General features: G+C 37.1%; 1 protein-coding gene across 24 annotated transcripts in view; it reads left to right on the top strand.

The window, feature by feature from the left end:
* Positions 1 to 6,927: 6,927 nt before the first annotated feature.
* The window catches only part of LOC101328382 (pancreatic alpha-amylase), an 80,474-nt gene continuing 63,589 nt past the window's right edge, over positions 6,928 to 23,812 (top strand). For 8 of the 24 annotated variants that reach the window (XR_012334232.1, XR_002173067.3, XR_002173066.3 and 5 more), the window contains exons 1-12: positions 6,949 to 7,040; positions 11,350 to 12,140; positions 14,529 to 14,742; positions 15,105 to 15,251; positions 16,092 to 16,289; positions 16,677 to 16,907; positions 17,665 to 17,798; positions 18,572 to 18,694; positions 19,001 to 19,100; positions 20,746 to 20,864; positions 20,971 to 21,096; positions 22,416 to 22,489. Coding sequence is in view for 13 of the 24 variants with exons in the window: in XM_033862705.2 (XP_033718596.1) it covers positions 14,575 to 14,742; positions 15,105 to 15,251; positions 16,092 to 16,289; positions 16,677 to 16,907; positions 17,665 to 17,798; positions 18,572 to 18,694; positions 19,001 to 19,100; positions 20,746 to 20,864; positions 20,971 to 21,096; positions 22,416 to 22,489 (1,420 nt within the window). In the remaining 11 variants the exon portion in view is untranslated. Of the gene's footprint in view, positions 7,041 to 7,611; positions 12,141 to 14,528; positions 14,743 to 15,104; positions 15,252 to 16,091; positions 16,290 to 16,676; positions 16,908 to 17,664; positions 17,799 to 18,571; positions 18,695 to 19,000; positions 19,101 to 20,745; positions 20,865 to 20,970; positions 21,097 to 22,415; positions 22,658 to 23,812 lie in introns of those variants that run through there. The other 16 variants (XR_002173070.3, XR_002173071.3, XR_002173072.3 and 13 more) reach the window with 10 other exon arrangements.

Below are 23,812 nucleotides of genomic sequence, written 5' to 3'. Positions count from 1 at the left end.
GTATACTGTTGGTAGAAATGTAAATTGATACAACTATTATGGAAAACAGTATGAAGTTCCTCAAAAAATTAAACGTAGTACTACCATATGACCAAGCAATCCCACTCCTGCATATAGATTCGAAAGAAATGAAATCAGTATCTCGAATTGATATATGCACCCTCATGTTCAGTGCAGTATTACTCACAATAACCAAAACATGGAGACAACCTAAATGTCTATCAGCAGTGAATGGATAAAGATAATGTTATTTGTCAACTTGAAGGGCATTGTGCTGAGTGAAATAAGCCAGGCAGAGAAAGACAAATCTTGTATTGTATTACTTATGTGTGGTGCGTTAAAAAATTAGAATTGAACTCATAGAAAGAGAGTAGAAATGGTAGCTGTCAGGGCCTGGGGGCGGGGGGGGGGGCAAATGGAGAGATGTAGTCCACAGGGTACAAACCTTCAGTTATAAGGTGAATGAGGATCTACTGTACAGTGAGGTCACTATAGTTGATAATATGGGATTGTACACTTGAAATTCATTTAGAATAGATTTTAATAGTGTTTACCAAAAATTTTTTTTAAAAAAGGGAGTTAACTATGTGAGGTGATGGATGTGTGAATTAAATTGCTCTTGGCAATCACTTCATAGTGCTAATGTTATATCTGATCATCACATTGTACATTTTAAATATATAAAGTTTTATTTGTCAATTATTCTTCAATAAAACTAGAAAAAAATCATGGGGAAGTCAAATATCTTGACAAAACCCCATCACGTTTCTAGGATTTTCAAACCATAAGAGTTGTCAACTCTTTGGTACACTATACCCTTATTATGTCAACCAAGTACTCCCAAACAGGCAAAATGATGCCACATGGTCTGGGTATAATACATTTGAAATCTGTTTTTTCTTTGTTCACAGTATTTTCTAATCCTTTTCTCATGTGTAATAACTTGTTAACAGTTTCTTCCTTTAGATGTTTCATTTTATCTACAGAAGTAATTCTGCCTATGAATACTGAGTTATTTCTCTTCTCATGGAAGGGAAAGTAACTATTTGTGTTGAAGAATTATTATTTGTGATTAGACTTCCATTTGTAACTCAAAACTGAGCCAACAAACACCATCATAGAGTATGACGGATAACAGAATGATTGGAACATTAGCTCATGCCTTTGCAGAGTAATCTCAATATTATGATGATCAGGATCATTTTTTATTATCATTCAGCTTCCAAATAGAGTGCCCCTAGATGCTGAACCAATATGTGATATAAGCTTCCAAAAAGACACTTATGTTCAATAAACCAAATCTCTAAAAAGATTACTTTCTGTGGTATGTAGAGATAAGTCAGATGGTTTTTGCAAAGGATAGAAAAGTCTTCACGTATTTAAACCAAAGTTTTTAGAACATTTGCATTTTGTTCTTATGGCTGTATCAAAGCAGTTTCCTTCCTTCCAATATGAAAGTGTGAAAAATATGGAAAAAGATTAGGGTCTTTATTCAGGGCTAGTTCAATTGACTTAATTTTTCTTCTCTTTTGTTTCCCACTGCAAGCCTCTTAAAAAAAAATAATAAGTCTAGAGATAAAGGAAAAAACATCTAGATCCCTCAGATGTAGCTTAGAATTTGTTGCAGAAAATTATAAAGTTTTAGAAGAAATCATTCAAGGGCTCCAATAAAAACAATACTTCAAAAAAAAAAAAAAAACCAGAATGGAAAGTGATAGATTAAAAGACCTTTAAAGGTCTTTCACAAGAAATTGAACAGATCAGATGCAGATGTGCAGTCTGTTTGCTCTTTTTGTCCTTAAACATAGACTCTGGGGAAAAAAAAAGTGTGGGTAAGAGCCACTCACATAATTTGTTTTTAGGTAGAAATGGGTGTCTTGAAAGGGTTTAGGTACAAAGAGCACGATTTACACTAGAATAAAAGGTAAAATATGTATTATTTCCCTACGATAGCAAATCTGCAAAATACAACTGATATTTTGGGATACTTTTCAAGGTCTTATGTGTTATAAAATGATTATATGTGCATCAGTTCAATGAATGGACATTTTGGAAACACTTCTTTGAAGCTCAGTTTCCTCACCTGTAAAATGAAAGGAATATCTACTGTTTTAGTCTGATGTATCAAATGAGAAATTGTATATAATATACTAATCATTATTTCTGCCTAAACGCATATTTCTTCATGTCCTCAATAAAGATGTGTTTCTTATTCTTTTTTTTTAACTTTATTTATTTATTATATTTATTTTAAAATTTATTTATTTATGGCTGTGTTGGATCTTCGTTTCTGTGCGAGGGCTTTCTCTAGTTGTGGCAAGTGGGGGCCACTCTTCATCGCGGTGCGCGGGCCTCTCACTATCGCTGCCTCTCTTGTTCTCTGCGGAGCACAGGCTCCAGACGCGCAGGCTCAGTAATTGTGGCTCACGGGCTCCGTTGCTCCGCGGCATGTGGAATCTTCCCAGACCAGGACTCGAACCCGTGTCCCCTGCATTGGCAGGCAGATTCTCAACCACTGCACCACCAGGGAGGCCCTGTTTCTTATTCTTAGTGCTGAGGTCTGTCAGCCTAATACTCTCCTAAAATCTAACTCAAGGAAGAAAGAAAATCACAGAACATTGGAACTGGAGCAGAAAGTAACATTCAACTCTAACTTGAACTCTTGCCAGGGTCAGTCTGTGTGTGCTTACCTGTAAAAGTCAGTTGACAGAAAACCTCTCTGTCTTGAGTTTAGTACTTTTGATTCAGTTCTAGGTCATAGCATCTGTAGGAATGCCTCTATCAGAAACGTCAGCTTAGCTTTGTATATTATCTTCCATGTGCTATAGGGCCGCAAGTAAAGATTAAGTAAATTCTGTAGCTTACAATGAAAGCACATATCAATCAATCCAACATATGTTTATTAAGTGCATAGGACTCTTTTAGTACTTTGAAACATGTAACCCATGTTTAAGTAGGAGTCTAGTTGTGAGAGCAAAAGAAAACTATGTGATACATTAATAAAAATAGAGGAAAATATTGTAACTGTGCATAATGAAGTATAGGTAGTAGGTTGTTTGACTTCAAAGGAGGAAAATGATGCCTGTTCTGAAATGGTTGAGAAAGCTTTGTGGAAAAGGAAGGGCTTGATATATAGATGAGGATTTGTAAGGAGGAGAAAAGAGGGAGGAGTATTCCAAGAAGAAAGGTAGTGACAGAGGCACAGAGGAATGAAAGAGACTGTGTGGTGGTACTAAATAGATTAGTTGATTAGTGAGGCTGGAGAGGGAGATTTATGGGATACGAGGGGAAAATAGGTTGGATAGGTAGAAAGAGACTAATATCAGAAAAACACATTTCCTGTCAAGGCTTTCCTAATAGATTTGGTATATCAATACCAGCAATGGCATTTCTGACTATGTAGAAGATCACTTTCTATGCAAGACCTTTAAATGTTTCCGTGGGGAAATTCTAGGAACTATCATTCCTTAAACTGATAGTAATACAGAGTTAGTTTATTAAGTTTTAGGTTACATTAATTTTGTGGTCTGCTTCACTCCTCCTACTAGCCCCGAGCTGTGTAGTTTAAATGAAACTGAATTCAACACTTGTAGTCCACTTGCACATAGGTCTGCCAATCTTTGAATCCTTTCAGATTTGTGTAAACCTACGTCTGTCAATCCTCACTCCAGGCTACTATTGTCATGTGTTGAAATCACTGATTTTGAATGACAACCTACTTCCTGCTTACTATTTTTATATCACTGGGGATGGAAATAACAGAACTATCCCTTGATTTAACTGTCAGTCCAGTGACACCTCAAGCATACTATAACATTTTATAAAGCCCCTCAATCTGCCAGAAATGGATGGTTTTAGTAATATTGCTGGCTTTGTAGAAGATGAAAGTTTAGCTACGAAATGTTTTCCTGTACCAAAATGAGTATTAATACATTAAAAAAAATTAGAATAGAGACTTACATCCAGCAAAACCCTCCTCCAATGAGAATAAACTTAATTTTTTTTTCATTTGAGAAGGAAAGGCATTATTTGGTATAAAGGATTTTCTGCTTTATAGTCTAATGATACCAAATTAAAGAAGAAATTGGTATCCATTTTTTGTTGTTGTTAAAAAAAACAACAAAGGGAAGAAAAATAAAAAGGACTAATATCTACACAGAAATTTTTCTGAGTAAAAGAAAATATTTTGTGTAAATACAGTTTCATGTTATAGAGGTTTAATTTTAGAGGTACTATATGGAAACATTTCCAGTGTGCAGGCTTAGAGGTGTCACTACATAAGAGTCCATCTTCCCAGGTCCTGGAGTGAAACTTACTGAAAAAGCAAACAAAAATGTAAGGAAGATACAAATCAAAAGGATTACCTTTATTTAAAAGCTAATAATGTAAGAGACTAGTTTTTATCAGCAGACGAGCGTCATTCTTAATAGTGAACCTAAGAATTAGATCAGCGTTTACACTCAAGAGCCTGAACTGGAGCAGGGCTCCCCTGGACGGAGCAGAGCCTCTCTAGAAGAAAAAAGCAGAATACCTTTATCAACCGACAAGAGAAAGAGAAGGAGCCGGGCTACATGTGTGCAGTATTTCCTTCCAAACTCATCAAAAAGACTTTACCCACTTCCTCTAGCGAGTGAAGTGGCAGAGAGACGCCAGAGTGTTCGGTACATGTAGCTATTCCTCAAAATAGAAAAAGAAGATGAATAGAGAAAAATAATCTCCTTCATACGTTTTGGTGTTTTGAAAGTACAATAAGTGTGTTGTGTTAAAGTCAGTAGTTTTAAAGAAGAAAAAAAAATATGAAAAAATAAAGAACCTCAATTATAGTTTCTATGTATTTTCACTGTTCCTTGCTAGTGACTCAGTAATAAATATTCAGAGCTCTCTCTAACAGTTCATTTGCTCTGGAATTCCTATCCATGCCCCATGATTGTCTTTGATTTTTCTCCCCCTTTTGGAGCCTTCCTACCCTTATGCAACATTTGGTCATGGAAAACTCACAAGAATAGCATCCCACAATTTTACAATTTTACTCTCACAAGTTCTTCCATTAAAACTTTTTTTTCTTTTTGTTGGGGCTTCCCTGGTGGCGCAGTGGTTGAGAGTCCACCTGCCGAGGCAGGGGACACGGGTTCGTGCCCCAGTCTGGGAAGATCCCACATGCCGCAGAGCGGCTAGGCTCGTGAACCATGGCCTCTGAGCCTGCGCGTCCGGAGCCTGTGCTCTGCAGCAGGAGAGGCCACAACAGTGAAAGGCCCGCGTACCGCAAATAAATAAATAAACTTTATTTTCTTTTTGTTAACTCATCTCAACTAGTAACATGTTTGTCTCTCGAAGGACATACTAACTTCATTACAGTAAACGTGAAAGAGGGTTTACTGGGGAATGTTACAAACACAACACATATAATGCTTCACAGTTTCATTAATCCACAAAGAGTGATGCTTTGGCTGGCACATCTGGACTGGGTAACCACAGAAAGTGCTCAGCAGACAGAGACCCCCACTTCCCCAATGCAATATAAATATGGAAGGGAGCAGCCAATAAGTGGCTTTGTTAGAAAATATGGCTTCTGAGTCTAGCCTCTGGTATTCCCTGTTCTTCCATTGAGCTCACTCAGACCTGTGGAGTCAACCTTCTTAGTAAGCTATCAAAAGAAAAGAGGAAATGAGTCCTCAGAGAAAATAAAATTTATCCCTTCTTACTGCCTCAAAATCTTAGTAGGTGTTAATGGCTTAATATATTGATAGTTTATATTAACTGAATTAAATTTTAATGATTATTTTTAAAAAATCTCCTGGAGATAATGTCTTAACTCAGAGGTGTGACTGCAGTGGTAGGAATATCTAACAGGGAGGATATGTAGGTAGACTCTGAGCAGCCTTCCAACTGCCAAATGTCAGTCACTGACTACCACGTCACTTCCCACTAGAGGGTAAAGAATGCTCCGAGTGTCAGAATCTGCCATAATCTACTTATACATCAGCTGAAAAGCTGTGTGGAAGTATGTTTGTTTTCTATTTAGCAGTAACATACATAAAATGTACTCATGAGTGCAAATGAGAGAATGTTTCATTTTCTCTCTCAAGGGTACACTTAACAAGGAGCTAAGATCTTTTCAATTGGAGACGTTTAACATGGGACATATTCTGGTAAAGGCATGGCTAAAGGAGTGATAAGAAGAACACTTACTTTTTATAATGTGATTATTTATGTTGTGGAGGAAAGGGATATTTCCTCTATGATGCATCATTTAGCATAATTATTGATTATTTTTTAGCTATTTATATGTGGATGTCATTTGGGTACACAGAAACAAATTACTTTTAGGAGTAAGGAGAAAATTTGTAATTTTCTAGGTAGGATGACTGTGTAGTCACATAGGTTACAAATGTGTTTTTTAACTTATCAGGACAATCCCCTCCCCCTGACCCTTTTAAAATCAAAACCTCCTGTGGAAAATCAATGTATAAAACTCTAATAATGAGGCTCCTCTCTTTGGAATTGTGGTGGGATATTTGGGAGCTGGATTGCCCGCCCTCACCTCCTCCCTCCTTGTCCAGGAACACTTGAAAGCATCTATAGGGGCATGATATGTTGCTTTTAAACTTAAGTACAGGAAGAAATTTTGTAAATGCTATATTTTTGATTTTTAAATTCAATACCTTCTGTGGAAAATGTTTTTGAGACCTTTAAAAGTTACAGTGTTCAAAAGAATATTATGAAATAATCTGTAATATGTCAAAATGTTCTTACTATTTTTAACAGCAGCATTTTTATACAATATATTATGTTGAAAATAAGTGGAATGTAACTCACAGGGAGTGTGAAAAGCTGAATAGTTTTTAGCTGCAATAATGCTACATAATCAAGAAACTCAAAATCTTGGGAGCTTAAAACAACAAATGCTGAATTTTCCTGCTCCGAGGTCTGCAGGTTGTTTGAGACAGCTCGGCTTCATGATGTCGTTTACCTGGGCTTGACTTCAGGCTGTGAGTTAAAGTCATGTCTGATCCATTTTCTTCAGTCAGTGGCCGCTCAAGGTATGTTCTTTTCATGATGCAAACAGAAATACAGGGACCAAGTCTTGTCATGAAAGAACATTTAAAGCCTTTGCTTGCCTCAGTGTGAAAATATTCCATTGATTAAAGCAAGACACATGGACAAGCCTAAGAGCTCTATTAGTGGCTTTGAGTAAGAAGTAATGCCATTTGAGTAAGCAGATATACTCTGTATACTTTAATAGGAAGAATTGCAAAGCCATATGGCAAAAGACTTGCATGTATATTTCTTTAGCATTGACAAACTACAGAATTTGGAATAATAATCCAGACCAAAATTATCAAAGGCAAGTACAGACAAAAACCAAACTCAACATTTATCATGGACACTTCAAGACAAATAGGGTATACTAAATCCACAATGTACTTATTAGACAACATACTTACAAGTACATGCACACTTTCCACTACCATAATTCTAAGATTATGTAGTTTCCTTTTATAGTTAATTATTATAGTTAGCAATAACTTTTAGTGATAATTCCTTCCAGGGTATTATCCACATGAGCCAGAAGATTCGAACATGTGCGTGTGATGAGTATTTATTGTTCATCCCTGTCAAGCATCCCCACCTCCTTTAGTGGTAACAGTACATAAGTTTCCTGGTAAGAAGCCACACAGAGACCATGTTTCACCCATTCTGTTAAGGCACAGTTAGCCTTATTTCTCACCTGCAGGGGTAGGCATGTGATCTATGCTGGAACAATCAGGACATTCCATTCCCTTGTTGCAGTGTTTGGTTCAGGGGTGGGTTTATATGCCAAGCCAGATCAATTAAGAGTCAGTCTTGAGTCTTTGGCTTACACTGTTGGGAAAGAGGTGCTTACTTTTTTCTCTGAGTTTGCCAGTCTGCTTGGAAGTAAGCTTGACACTGCGTTTGACCAGTTTTGCCATGGTGTGGGAAAATCCTGCCTGAGAATGAAGCCAAGACACTGGAAAGCAGAGCCAAGAGATGGAGACAGAAAATGTCTTGAGGTTTCTTTGAGCTTTTAATTCCAGTCCGAAGCCATCTGTATCCCTTAACTTCCCAGTGACAAAGCTAACAAATTGTTCTTGATTGTTTTTGCCACTTGAAATCCAAAACATTCATACTAAAACCTATGCTTCTTTTTGCTCTGTGGTCTCTCTCCAAAATTTTCTTTTTCTGGGCTCACTTGTCATATCACTTTGCTAGCACACACATGACCCCTCATTTCAAGGGTCATGTACTCCATGTCATCTTAATGTTTCACTATATCCTGGACTCACACTTAATTCATTTGTTATTTCTCCTGAAAGTGCAGATTTGCTAAATAAAAGGGGTTCTTTAGCCAATAACTTTGTTTCCTCAGTTAGGTTTCATATCAACTCTCTGGTCTCAGTGAAGATGTGTCTGAAGATTCACATGTTTCATTGTATGTCTCAAACTCTGACTCCACTCATTTCCTGTGGCACTGACAGCTTGCCCTCAAAGTCTTCCAGATTCTCTATCTGGAAGATGTGATGCCATATCTCAGACGTGATTGTATTCTCCTGAACCGTGTGGCACCAGCCATCTTCCTCCTTTATATTGTGGCTTCCTTGATGCCTGCTAAGCTACCATGTGAAACTGTCTTTTGACTAATATAGACCACCAGCCCTTTCCCTGCTGATGCAATTTCTCCTTGTGCAGAGACCACGCTGTTGAGGCCACACTTCCACGCCAAAGCCGCTATTAGAGCTCTTTAGTGCCAAAGTCTTTTTCTGTTTGGGAAGAATCTCTTTCCTGCAACACTATGTTGCATAAGTCTCAGATCAGTGTTGCCTTTTAATTCAAATGTATCACAAAGAATTTCAGTATATATGCGTTTGTTCCTTCTCCAGACTTTAGCAATCAGTCTGTGGGAATTTGACCACAATCCATCTGAGAGACAGAGGCATTAGAGGACTCAGACTCCTCCCTCCTTTCCCTTAACCGTTTGATCAGGTTTTGCCTTTATTTCTTTATGAGTTATTTCTTCAAGGTTTCCTGATTTCTTGGGAAAGAGAGAGGTCTTGTCTCTCTCAGTCCTTTTTTATTGGTTGAATTGTATCATTATTACAGCTTCTGATCATGTTGAGAATCCCTCCACTAAACATTTCTGACTGGATACACTGCGCTCATGGATTTTTATGGACATTAAATTTACAGTCTGCATTCTACGATACCACTCCATTATCTCCTCTTATCCTTAGAAAAACAACAAACAAATATATCACTGTAAATTAAGATCACAGAACCTCAACACTTAAATAGAATGGAGCATACCCTGTAGCCAGGCAGAAAAGCAGAAACACTTTAGAATTCTCAATGGTTCCATCATTCACTGTTAGAAATTAGAGCGCTGTTAGAATTATTTCAATCATCGGATGTATTCTTTGTTTCCTTTTTTGATTATCTGGAATTGTCACTCTGGACTCACTTTGGCACCTAACCCTGCTGCAAACCTCCTGCCCAACCTATCTATAAATCATTCTACTGAGAATAGACTTGTTGCTTCGCTTAGTTAACCTAATGTATTTACAAGATTAGCAATACAACTTAAATGCATCAGTGCTTATATTTTGAAATATGCCTGATCTCAGTACTGTGATCATTAGCACTTAAGACCTTACTGTATCATATCTGAACTCAAAGTCTTTCACAGTGACACTGCTTTTGATGGTAAAACCCACAGTTTCCAAAACATCCAGGACATCAGGAAAGATGTTCTGGTACAACACCGTCACCTAGGGGTTTGCTCAGGTGTTCTGTGGTGCAGTGGTGGACTGAATTAGTCTAAAGATCTTATGTCTGGTCAGATTTGGGTCCTGTGATTATGTCCTAATGGAAGAGAAACCACAGAATTACCTTCTCTAAACTTAATGTCTTGATGTAGCTAATATTTTATGGTTGTACGTTTTATTAATATCTATCCACCTCAGAATAAAATGTCATACTGAAATTTCTTTTATTATTTTTTCATTTTAAAATTTTATTTATTTGTTTGTTTACTTATTTATTCTTTTTGGCTGCATTGAGTCTTCGTTGCTGCACCTGGGCTTTCTCTAGTTACGGCGAACGGGAGCTACTCTTTATTTATTTATCTATCTATCTATTTATTTATTTATTTATTCGTGTTTGGCTGCATTGGGTCTTTGTTGCTGTGCGTGAGCTTTCTCTAGTTGTTGCGAGCAGGGGCTACTCTTCCTTGATGTGCATGGGCTTCTCATTGCACTGGCTTCTCTGCTTGCAGAGCACGGGGTCTAGGCGCACGGGCTTCAGCAGTTGTGGCACGTGGACTCAGTAGTTGTAGCTCACGGGCTGTAGAGCACAGGCTCAGTAGTTGTGGCTCATGGGCTTAGTTGCTCCGCGGCATGTGGGATCTTCCCAGACCAGGGCTCAAACCCATGTCCTCTGCATTGGCAGGCGGATTCTTAACCACTGTGCCAGCAGGGAAGTCCTCATATTGAAATTTCTTAAGGCAGAAACTTAAATAACTAAAAACTTTGGTTGGGACTGAAACCAGAACTGAATTGAATAATTCCGTTTCTGTTTGAAATCGAAACATTACAAATGCTTGCACTAGATAGTTAAGACAATATTTTGACTGTGAAATCAGTTGGCCCTAATTGTTATTTTCCTTCTATTAGTGAAGGACTTAAAAAAAAGATCTAATCCTAGTTAAATAACACATGATTACAGACTTTGTAGATATATATAATGCCAGATGTTTAAAAAGGTTAATATTCCCTCAATAAGGAAAACATTGTTATAAAAGGTCACTTAGATGGTATTGCTGGGAGATTTTATGGATGTTCTTCACCTGTTTAACATTTTTACTGATAGTTCTTTCAGATTACAAATAAACAGTTTGTGCTCTAAGTATGTATTCATGTTAACATTTACTTTGTAAAATATGCTTCTTACAGGAATACAGTTTTACTTTACTCTCCCTTTTATCACACACTGTTTAGCTGTGCTGACTGTGTGTGTGTGTGTGTGAGAGAGAGAGAGAGAGAGAGAGAGAGAGAGACTTGAGTATTCTAAGCTTTTTTCTACCTTGGGCTTTTACTATTGCACTTTGTTCTATCTAGATTTCTCTTTCTCTGATCTTCAAATAACTAGCTCCTTCTAGACCTACAAATTCTAGTTGAAAATCACTTTCTTGAAGATACCTTCCCAGATTATTCAGTCTAAAATACCCTGATGGTGAAGTCATTTTCTATTTCATTACACTGTTATTTCATATTAGTTCTTATTGCCATCTTGAAGTTTTATTATTAACTCATGTATTTTCTGTTTTTCCACTAGAATGTAAGCTGCTCAAGAATAAAATATTGTCCATCTTCTACATCATTGTATCCTGAGTATCATCCATGTGCTTAGCAAAAAGCAGGCACTCAGTTAATGCTTGTTGAATGAATGGACTTCTTCCCGCCTGTAGTATATTCTCTATATTAATGTACAGGATTTCGTGTACATTAAGAAGGAAAATGGATGCAAATTTATTAATGTAGTGTTTGATCAGGTAGAAGAGATATTTGGTTATAAGAAATAAGAGAGAGAGAGAGAGAAAAAAAAAAAGCCACACTCGACTGCTATAGCCAATGCATTAAGCACAGGATTCGATGGAGGGGGGAGGGGGGGAGGGGAAAGGTCTGTTGCCTCAATGCATGGGCATCCATCTTCCAAATAGTTTCTTAAATCTTAATCCAGAAATTGAAATAACTACAAATTTTCTTTGAAGGTGAAACCAGAACTGAATTGAATATTCTGTTTCTTCTTGAAATTGAAACATTACAAATGTTTGCAATAGATAGTTCAGGCAAAATTTTCACTGTGAATTCAGTTGGCCCTAATTGTTAATCTCCTTCGTTTACTGAAGGACTTAAGAAATATGATCGAATCCTAGTTAAATAATACATGATTTACAGACGTTTTATATACATATAGATATATAGGAGCTTCCGGGAAGATATATAGGAGTAAGACGCGGAGATCACCTTCCTCCTCACAGATACACTAGAAATACATCTACACGTGGAACAACTCCTACAGAACACCTACTGAACGCTGGCAGAAGACCTCAGACCTCCCAAACGGCAAGAAACGCCCCCCCCCCCCCACACCCCACGTACCTGGGTAGGGCAAAAGAAAAAAGAATAAACAGAGACAAAAGGATAGGGACGGGACCTGCACCAGGAGGGAGCTGTGAAGGAGGAAAGGTTTCCACACACTAGGAAGCCCCTTCGCGGGCGGAGACTGCGGCTGGCGGAGCGGGAAAGCTTCGGAGCCGCGGAGGAGAGCGCAGCAACAGGGGTGCGGGGGGCAAAGCGGGGAGATTCCCGCACAGAGGATCGGTGCTGACCGGCACTCACCAGCCCGAGAGGCTTGTCTGCTCCCCCGCCGGGGCGGGCGGGGTGGGAGCTGAGGCTCGGGCTTCGTTCGGAGCGCAGGGAGAGGACTGTTGTTGGCGGCGTGAACACAGCCTGCAGGGGGTTAGTGGGCCACGGCTGGCCGGGAGGGAGTCCGGGTAAAAGTCTGGACCTGCCGAAGAGGCAAGATACTTTTTCTTCCCTCTTTGTTTCCTGGTGCGCGAGGAGGGGGAATTAAGAACGCTGCTTAAAGGAGCTCCAGAGACGGGCGCGAGCTGCGGCTAAAAGCGCGGACCCCAGAGACAGGCATGAGACGCTAAGGTTGCTCTGCCGCCGCCACCAAGAAGCCTGTGTGCGAGCACAGGTCACTATCCACACCCCCATTCCGGGGAGCCTGTGCAGCCCTCCACTGCCAGGGTCCCGGGATCCAGGGACAACTCCCCCGGGAGAACACGCGGCGCGCTTCAGGCTGGTGCAATGTCACGCCGGCCTCTGCCGCCGCAGGCTCGCCCTGCACTCCGTGCCCCTCCCTCCCCCCGGCCTGAGTGAGCCAGAGCCCCCGAATCAGCGGCTCCTTTAACCCCGTCCTGTCTGAGCGAAGAACAGACGCCCTCCGGCGACCTACACGCAGAGGCGGGGCCAAATCCAAAGCTGAGCCCCTGGGATCTGTGAGAACAAAGAAGAGAAAGGGAAATCTCTCCCAGCAGCCTCAGAAGAGCGGATTAAAGCTCCACAATCAACTTGATGTACCCTGCATCTGTGGAATACATGAATAGACAACGAGTCATCCCAAATTGAGGAGGTGGACTTTGAGAGCAAGATTTATGATTTTTCCCCTTTTCCTCTTTTTGTGAGTGTGTATCTGTATGCTTCTGTGTGAGATTTTGTCTGTATAGCTTTGCTTCCACCATTTGTCCTAGGGTTCTATCCGTCCTTTTTTTTTCCTCTCTTAATTATTTTTTTTATTTTAATAACTTTATTACATTTTATCTTACTTTATTTTATTTTACCTTATCTTCTTTCTTTCATTTTTTCCTTACTTCCCTCCTTCCTTCTTTCCTTCCTCCCTCCTTCCCTCCCTCCCTCCTTTCTTTCTTTTCTTTTCTTTCTTTCTTTCTTCTTTCTTTCCTTCTACTAATTCTTTCTTTCTACTTTTTCTCCTTTTATTCTGAGCCGTGTGGATGAAAGGCTCTTGGTGCTGCAGCCAGGAGTCAGTGTTATGCCTCTGAGGTGGGAGAGACAACTTCAGGACACTGGTCAACAAGAGACCTCCCAGCTCCACATAATATCAAAAGGCGAAAATCTCCCAGAGATCTCCATCTCAACACCAGCACCCAGCTTCACTCAACGACCAGCAAGCTACAGTGCTGGACATCCTATGCCAAACAACTAGCAAGACAGGAACACAACCCCACCCATTAGCAGAGAGGCTGCCTAAAATCATAATAAGTCCACAGACACCCCAAAACACACCACCAGACGTGGACCTGCCCACCAGAAAGACAAGATCCAGCCTCATCCACCAGAACACAGGCACTAGTCCCCTCCACCAGGAAGCCTACACAACCCACTGAACCAACCTTAGCCACTGGGGACAGACACCAAAAACAACAGGAACTACGAACGTGCAGCCTCCAAAAAGGAGACCCCAAACACAGTAAGATAAGGAAAATAAGAAGTCAGAAAAACACACAGCAGATGAAGGAGCAAGATAAAATCCCACCAGACCTAACAAATGAAGAGGAAATAGGCAGTCTACCTGAAAAAGAATTCAGAATAATGATAGTAAAGATGATCCAAAATCTTGGAAATAGAATAGACAAAATGCAAAAAACATTTAACAAGAACCTAGAAGAACTAAAGATGAAACAAACAACGATGAACAACACAATAAATGAGATATATAAAATGCCAGATGTTTAAAAATGGTTAATATTCCCTCAAAAAGGAAAACATTGTTCTAAAAGGTCATTTAGGTGTTATTCCTGGGAGATTTTATGGCTGTTCTTCACCTGTTTAACATTATTATCGATAGTTCTTTTCAGATTATGAATAAATGGTTTGTGCTCTGTTTATTCATGTTAACATTTACATTGTAAAATATGCTTCTTACAGGAATATAAATAGTTGCTGGAAAGAACACTGACAGCTTGAAAGCAAAATGAAGCTCTTTCTATTGCTTTCAGCCATTGGATTCTGCTGGGCTCAGTATGCCCCAAATACCGAATCTGGACGGACATCTATTGTCCATCTGTTTGAGTGGCGCTGGGTTGATATTGCTCTTGAATGTGAGCGATACTTAGCTCCCAAAGGATTTGGAGGGGTTCAGGTGGGTATTGTTCACAGTATAAATTGCAGACTTCGCTGTGCTTAGAGTAAATGGTATTATGCTCTGTGTCTGTGAAGCTGGGACAACATTTTACTTCACAAATAAGTACTCTAAGTAAAACAGTTTTCTGAGGAAGAAAAAAAATTGAAATTGTTGGCAACTTCATGTTTTATTTCTAATACAATATTTTTTTCAGCAGGACATTTCCAATGTGAAGTTAATATTTTCTAATGGTTGTTAAGGAATGTGGCTGCAAATACAAAGATTCAGAAACAATTTTAGACTCTTGAGTCATTTCTAGAACATTCAGTGACACAAAGTAAGCTGTAATTTGATACTTACTACTGTTGTTTTATTTGTAGGTTTCCTCACCCAATGAAAATGCGGTAATTAATAATCCTTCAAGACCTTGGTGGGAAAGGTACCAACCAGTTAGCTACAAGTTATGTACAAGATCAGGAAATGAGAATGAATTCAAAGACATGGTGACTAGATGTAACAACGTTGGTGTAAGTGAATTAAAGTTCCCTTTAAAAGTATTATATAGAAAAAGGATTTCTCTCTCTTGCCTCCTGTTCCTTTCAAGCAGAACGATTTTCATATATTTTAAAATTTTACTTCATGCTTTAGCCATAAATTAAAATGTGATTGTTGCCTTATGTTCAGCTTTTGTAAATATTTATTTATGCACTAAAGAAGATGTAAGAAAAAGTTTAAGGCTACGAACTTACTCATACAGCAAAATATCACCTTTTAACCCTCCTGGCTGCATACGTTTCTGAGGAACACTTTTCCAGTTAGGAATCGGAAATTCCAGTTACAGTATTGGCGTTACTTTTATGTGACTTGTGTCTTCACCCGTAAGTCCCGGGTCTTTCTTCCTATAGGTTCTTTGATGGTAAATAATTATTTTCTCTTTGATGAGGAGCATAACAAGAGACAATACTTACTGATCCTAAATAGATAGTAGAGACTGGCTTTTTATTTCTTAGGATGACCCATAGAAATTACAAAAACCAATCATCTCTCCTGCCTCATCTGATTCTTTTCTCCTGCCCCTCCCCGCCAAAAAAAAAAGGGTCTTTGCATTTTTTCACAGTTATGGTAGTTTTGGGTTCTCTTAATTTATCATATATGTAAATATTGGACCAAGTGGTTAGAATGCATGTAGGGCTTTAGTTCCCAATTATTTCCTTTCACATTTGACTGTTGCTCTTCTAGGAAGGTAAGTTATAAAATAACAAAGAGATATTTTGGAGTGATATTAATGTGCTGTAAACTCAAATTAATACCATTATAAATTTCTACCTCTCTCTAAGTCTCATTGAAATAGAAATTTGGCCTTTCAGGTCCGTATTTATGTGGATGCTATAATTAATCATATGTGTGGAAATGGTGTGGCTGCAGGAACGAGCAGTACTTGTGGGAGTTACTTCAACCCTGGAACTGAGGATTTTCCAGCAGTCCCGTACTCTGGTTGGGATTTTAATGATGGTAAATGTAAAACCAGAAGTGGAGAAATTGAGAGCTATAATGATGCTTCTCAGGTAATTAGCAAAAAGAGCTGTCTATGTCTTTTATTATCCACATGTAGCTTATTGATCTCATTTTAAATATTAGTTGAGATTCCTTAGAACAGGATTCTAAGCCTGACTGTTCAAACAAAGAATCTCAAATCGATATTTAAAACATTTTTCCCAATTAAAGTTTTCACAATAAAAAAGCTCATCCACTGTATTTCCTACATTCTCCATTTTTATACTAGAAAATGTTTCAAAGGTATGTCCATACTAGAATGTCAGTATCCCCAGAGACCAAAGCAAAGAAGACACTATAGAAATATCCATTAATGAATAAATGAATGAATAATCAAATGGATTCTCAGGCAAAGGTGATGCTTTATGTACCAATCACAACATTTTTTACCTCAATAGGTCCGAGATTGTCGTCTGGTTGGTCTTCTTGATCTTGCACTGGAGAAAGATTATGTGCGCTCCACAATTGCTGAATATCTGAACCGTCTCATTGACATTGGTGTAGCAGGGTTCAGAATTGATGCCGCTAAGCACATGTGGCCTGGAGACATGAAGGCAATTTTGGATAAACTTCATAATCTAAACAAAAGATGGTTCCCTGCAGGAAGTAAACCTTTCATTTACCAGGAGGTACATCAATACACATATGTGCAGATAAAACAAAGATTCATCAGAAAATAAATGGCAGATTTCATTAAAAGTGCAATTTCTGTAGGATAATGGCTGACTCATGTATACGGAGGAATGTTCCTTAAACTCCTTTGATTCAGAGACAGCACGTCTGACTCTATCACAGGAGCTTTTTTATGCAAGTGCCGAGAATTTTTTAGGCTGCCAAAAGTCTCTGTGTCATGTATAATCTCCTCAGAGACCATTATAGAACACAGATAAGAATATAGTTGCTGTCTTGAGCCAGGCTATGTGACTTAAATTCTTGGCTGTAGTGCTGTTAGCTGTGTCTGTTTAGGCAAATTGATTAACCTCTCTGAGCAACAATATTTTCAAAGTTTATCGAAAGGAATAATGATAATGGTTATGTCTTTGTTTTCTTTGGAGAACTAAAGAGGTAATATTTAGCAAGCACTTAGAAATATTGCCAGCTGGATATTAAGTGCTCTATAAGTGTGAGCTATTCTTATCATTTATGTGCAAGAGTAAATTAGGTCAGCATTCTCACAGGACAACAGGTTATTTTGTCATGTTACTTTTAATATTGTAGCATAGATTTTAACAAAGGAAAATAAGAATCTTAACATAAGCAAAAGGATTTGGGTCATTTCACATAACATAAATAGCATAAAGTTATTTTCTATATAATAGTAACTCGTTAATTAAAATTCTTTTCAACTCTTATTTAAAATGATATTTTCTTCTTGATTTCTACTAGGTAATTGATCTGGGTGGTGAGCCAATTAAAAGCAGTGAGTACTTTGGAAATGGCCGTGTGACAGAATTTAAATATGGTGCAAAACTAGGCACAGTTCTGCGCAAGTGGAATGGAGAGAAGATGTCTTACTTAAAGTAAGTGAAATACAATTGATCCTTTGAAGTATTTCACAGATTTATTTGTGATATTACCCAACATGAATTTTCCTCCTTAAGCCTTTTTATTTAGACAACATCCAAGGATTCATTTACTAATAGCAAGTGTCAGAGTTCCCCAAACACCAATTGATCATCATTATTTAGAACGTCAATCATGAGGAAGTAATTTTAGAGATCCAAAACATCACATAGAGATTTTAATCCTGGTATTATACGTCTCTATTAGATTTGACTAATGTTTGCACATAATTTGTGCAGGCCAGGTTATTGTTAAAATGATTCTGTACTTTATGAAGTCCCTACAATGTGGTCGTCCTGTAGAATTATTAATCAATTAATTAATTTCAAATATTAAAATATTTATATTATAACAATATAATATTGAAGCCTTATTTAAAAACAGTTTGCCATTGTGTATAAAATGATAAGAATGTTGAACCTTCTACAGTCCATCTAAATTATAATTTAGTGAAACTTCTAAAATAACTTTTATAACAAAAATCTTATACCTGTAACATGAATGTAAGTCAAGTAATTCCTACATATATACATGCATGAAATGAATTTGTAGATAATATATCTATATAGTTTCTATTTTGAAAGCCCTACAGAATACTCATTTAATTAGAGAGAGAATTTCATTAGAGGGTTATATTCTGAACGAAATACACATGTAGGTTACTCTAAAGCTATTGTAAAAGAATACATATAGGTGCTTTTAAGATTTTTTTTTTTTTCTTTTTAAATAGGAACTGGGGAGAAGGCTGGGGTTTCATGCCTTCTGACAGAGCACTTGTCTTTGTTGATAACCATGACAATCAGCGAGGGAGTGGAGCTGGGGGAGCATCTATTCTTACATTCTGGGACCCTAGGTAAGAAACAAAGTTCCCCATTTTTTTTTGTTGTTGTTTTGTTTTTGTGGTACGCGGGCCTCTCACTGTTGTGGCTTCTCCTGTTGCGGAGCACAGGCTCCGGACGCGCAGGCTCAGCAGACGTGGCTCACGGGCCCAGCCGCTCCGCTGCATGTGGGATCTTCCCGGACCGGGGCACGAACCTGTGTCCCCTGCATCGGCAGGCGGACTCTCAAACACTGTGCCACCAGGGGAGCCCAAGTTCCCTATTTTTAAACCTACATTTTAATGATATTAAAAAAAATATTTTCTTCTATAATATTATAGACTGTACAAAATGGGAGTTGGATTTATGCTCGCTCATCCCTATGGATTTACACGAGTAATGTCAAGCTACCGTTGGCCAAGACATTTTGAAAATGGAAAAGTAAGTTTTGGTATTTTCCAAAATGTCTTTTCCTCAAGAAAAAGAGGTTAATTTTGTTTTAATTTCACATGATGCTATTACATTCGGTATTTTTTGTATCAAATATTTATTAAGTGTAGACCTGATGCAGAACTCTTTTAAAAATGCAGTGAATATTAAAAAAAATAATGATCTCTATGGACAAAGAGTATGTAAGCTATTTCAAAATATGACAAAGGTAGCCCCTCACCGAAGAAAACAAAACACACTTAAAAATAGGATACAGTGAGTAAAATATGCACTTCTCATAAGTACCTACTTCATAGAGTTGATATGATTACAAATTAACACTTCAAAAAAATTAAAACAGTACATGCGCTACAGTACGAGCAATATAAATATTTGTTAAATACTTTTAAAGATGTTTTTTGGAAAGCAAAGAGATGATCCAATTAGACCTAGGTTCAATAGGGAAAGTATGGTATAACAGGAAGGAAAGTATATGTGTTAAAGAAGAGACATTTGCTGACTCTGCTGGGAATGTTAAAAATGAAAAATATTTGGGTGGTATGGTAAAGACAATAATCTGAGTAATAATTTAAAAAAGACTGAGAAATAAGATTATTAAAGAATATATTTAGAAAGTTAGTGGACAGTTTTCAAACTGAAGATTTCAAATACAACATCATATAGCAACTTCATACCTGAAGTAGAAAATTCTCTTCACTGCAAACCAGATAGATATTTATCTAGTTTGTAGTAGATTATTTTCAAATTGAGAAGTCCACTACTTTGTACAGCAACTCATTCTATTGTTAGATAGGCTTAATATTTAGAAGATGTCCCTTTATATTGAGTCAATTTCTTGTAATTCCCACTAACTGGTCTTATTTCTGATGGCTGGAGTCATGGCGTATGTCCATTTCCCCTTTTCCCATAACATTTCCAAGACTTCTCCAGGACTTGTGCATGCTAACAACTCTTAGTTTTGTCCACTATTCATCATACAACAGGATTTAAGACAGACCTTGATAAACTTCCTAGACATAATCTGTTTTATCCTATGATTATCTTTGAAAGTACCAATCAGAAACCACAATATTAAAAATTTGGTCAATTTATTAAGGGATATTGTGATGCTTTGATTAGTACATTTATTTAACAAAGAAGAATGAAAGAAACATATTTATTTATCAATTATCATGTGGAAAGCATTTTTACATACCTCATTTAATTTTTATAGTCACTAAGTAATATCTTCACTTTACTGAAGAGGAAAATCAGGCACCGAAGTTTTGTATATTAACTAAGTTTTTTGTAGCTAGTACTAATAGAGCCTATCTTTTAGTCCTGCTGTTTCTGACACTAAAGGCCTTGCCATTTCAGTGACATTGCACTACCTAGAGTGATATTAAGAAGTCATTGCAATTCCTTGCAAAGAAAATGAGAGGGTAAGAGAATCATAGCCTTGTTTGAAATATGGCACTAGAGAATGGGAAGTTAGGGGGAAGATAAATTCAGTAAAAATACGGAACAAGTTGAATTCTCAATGAAGACACTACAGAGACACATAAGGGACAGATTGGGTTTGGTGGACTGAATAAGGGCACATGTAATGTTAATAATGTGAGCTTTTAAAATGTACTAATTTTTTTTGTTAATTGAGGATGTTAATAATTGGATTGGGCCACCAAATAATAATGGAGTCATTAAAGAAGTTACTATTAAACCAGATACTACTTGTGGCAATGACTGGGTCTGTGAACATCGATGGCGTCAAATAAGGTAGGAATACTTATTTAGAGATATCCTCTAATAATACACTTTCTTAACATTTTGTTTTAAACTGTTGACATATTCATCAGCATTTCCTATGCTATTTTGTGTTTAGGAACATGGTTGTGTTCCGCAATGTAGTTGATGGCCAACCTTTTACAAACTGGTGGGATAATGGTAGCAACCAAGTAGCTTTTGGAAGAGGAAACAGAGGATTCATTGTCTTTAACAATGATGACTGGTAAGTAGACATCAATTAGAAATAATATTTTGTACCAACATGTTCTTGATTTATTCTTTTCCTGTTCATTTACTTCTTTCATATCTGAAAAATCTTTTAGTCAGCAGATTAAGAAAACTTAGTGATCAGCAGAAAAATGATGATGACTCTTATTATTTTGATCTCTCTTTATAAGGGCTTTCTCTTCTAAGTAGAGTTATTTTTTGTATACTTGTGCATATCATGGGAAGATATGCACATATATATGCTAACATATACATCTCACATAAAATTCACATAATATAAAGGTTGTGAAATCCCTAGAAGACTGTCTTCTAGGACTTTTAAAATAAATAATGGAAAAATACTGCCTCAGGATGGAAATATCTTTTTTTCTGTCTCTTTTTTTTCACCTACCCTGGTATCTAGTTCTTTGGTCTTCTTTTTTCACTGTCCTGTCTTTCTGTGGCAAATAATGCTTTTTAAAGCATATATATATATGAAGAATATATATGTTATGGTCATTGATTGACGTCAGGAGATTTTTTAGTTTTAGTTCTGAAACATCTCATTACTGGCTTTTCATTTGTGACACTTATATTCTCTGTCTCAAGTATACTGATTCCCTCACACAGAGAACTATAGCTGAGAAGACCTCTTTGCAAGCAGTTGAAATGCCTTTGCCAAAGGCTAACTTCCACTCATGCTTAGCTCACTCTAGCACAAATTATATTTTACTGACAAAAAATAAATCAAGTGTATCTCTTTCTTCCCCAAGACTCCATTGCCAGTCCTTTAATTTCTGTCTTTTGTAGATGGGAGAATCAAAATAAATTTATGGGACAGATTTGTATTTTAAAACCATATACTTCTTCATAGAAATGCGAGATTATTTTTATCTCCAGCCCAAATTTATTTGACCCTCTTGAAAAAAAAGAGGTTTTTGAAGAAATAATCATATTTAAATTCTTGACAGTAATCAGTATTTTCTTACGTTTAGATGAAGACAAATTTTAAATGTGTGTGTTTACCACAGGAATCAATTTTCTCTAAAGGAGCCAATTCAACCAAATCTTCACTGATACTCTTCAACCTTATTATTATTTTTTTAATAATATTTACTCTTGACTAGGTTACGCCTAAGTCTTCTCTTGTATATGAATATTGTTGGCCCTAAGAAAACTACTTACAGCCACTGGAGAGGCCTTTGTATTTGGATTTTATTTTCATTGAGACCTTGACTGCTTAGAGTTCTACAGCATAAAGTTAAACTCTTTGTTTTAGAGATAGTCTGTATTCTTGCTTTTAATTGTGGTGAAACCTTAAATTTTATTTTACAGGGCATTATCTTCAACTTTGCAAACTGGTCTTCCTGCTGGTACATATTGTGATGTCATTTCTGGAGATAAAATTGGTAACTATTGTACAGGAATTAAAATCTATGTTTCCGGTGATGGCAATGCTAACTTTTCTATTAGTAACTCTGCTGAAGATCCATTTATTGCGATTCATGCTGAATCTAAATTATAAAGTTTGAATTAAATATATACACACAGAGAAATAAAAGGTGTTTCTGTTCTTATATATATGTAATCTATAACTTCTCATAATTCATTAATTTTTGGTTAAAGCTCTTATAAGTAATCAACTTGAAAAACTCAGAAAGGCATAAAAAACACATATACTTAACTAATAATAATATCATTACAATCAACATTTTGTTGTGTTTTAGAAGATTTTCATTAACCTTTTTGTCAAAGGCATTTCTAAGAACTCAGAAAAGCATATTGAAAAACATGTTTGTTGCCATTAACACCACTTGCCCGACTATGTATCTCTAATACATGTCTGTATTTCTTACATAGGGTGTTTCTAACAGTTAGGGGTAGCTGATTTAATGATGATTCCCATACAAAGTCATAACACTTGGGTGCTTTTCACAATATAAAGGCCCTTTCATGTTTAATAAGTTAAAATCTAAAAGAAACAAATTATGCAGTCTATAATAATTAATTATCTGGAGCTCACAGTAATCTTCTCCTACATTCTAAATATTCTTTTTTTCATTCTCTTTCCAATGGCTTTCACATGATGATGTTGTATGGCTTTGGTTTCCTCTCTTAACCAAATTGATTCTGAGAGGGAGGAAAACTAAGTCAGGAAGGTTGTTCTGGTACAACACTGTCTCTGAGAGGCTTGCTCTATGCTCTGCCATGCAGTACTGGACTGAATGAGTCTAAAGATCTTATACCTGGTCAGATTTGGGTCCTGTTCTTATGTCCTAATAGAACAGAAGCTACAGTATTACCCTGTCTATATTTAGTGTCTTGATTTAGCTGATATTCTATGGTTGTACATATTATTATCTATTAACTTCAGAATAAAATGTCATACTGAAATTGAAGAGGGATGTTGGGACTTTGCTAAAGAAGATTCCTTGGTGCAGTTACAATGCGATATAAAATGAAACCTCTGTTTCCTAGTGGTAGATTTTGTAAGAATTGGGTGTTACTTTAGGAATTCTACCCAGTTCTATCTTAGGAATTTTTATTCTATCAATGTCAATACTCTCTGTAATTTAATTTGACTGAGACATATCTTTTTTTTTTTAAACATCTTTATTGGAGTATAATTGCCCCACAATGTTGTTCCAGTCTCCGCTGAACAACAAAGTGAATCAGCCACATGTATACATATATCCCCATATCCCCTCCCTCTTGTGACTCCCTCCCAACCT

This window comes from Tursiops truncatus, chromosome 1, assembly GCF_011762595.2.
Source record: "Tursiops truncatus isolate mTurTru1 chromosome 1, mTurTru1.mat.Y, whole genome shotgun sequence".
Taxonomy (NCBI): Eukaryota; Metazoa; Chordata; class Mammalia; order Artiodactyla; family Delphinidae; genus Tursiops; species Tursiops truncatus.
This window is presented reverse-complemented; position numbering and strand designations above follow the sequence as displayed.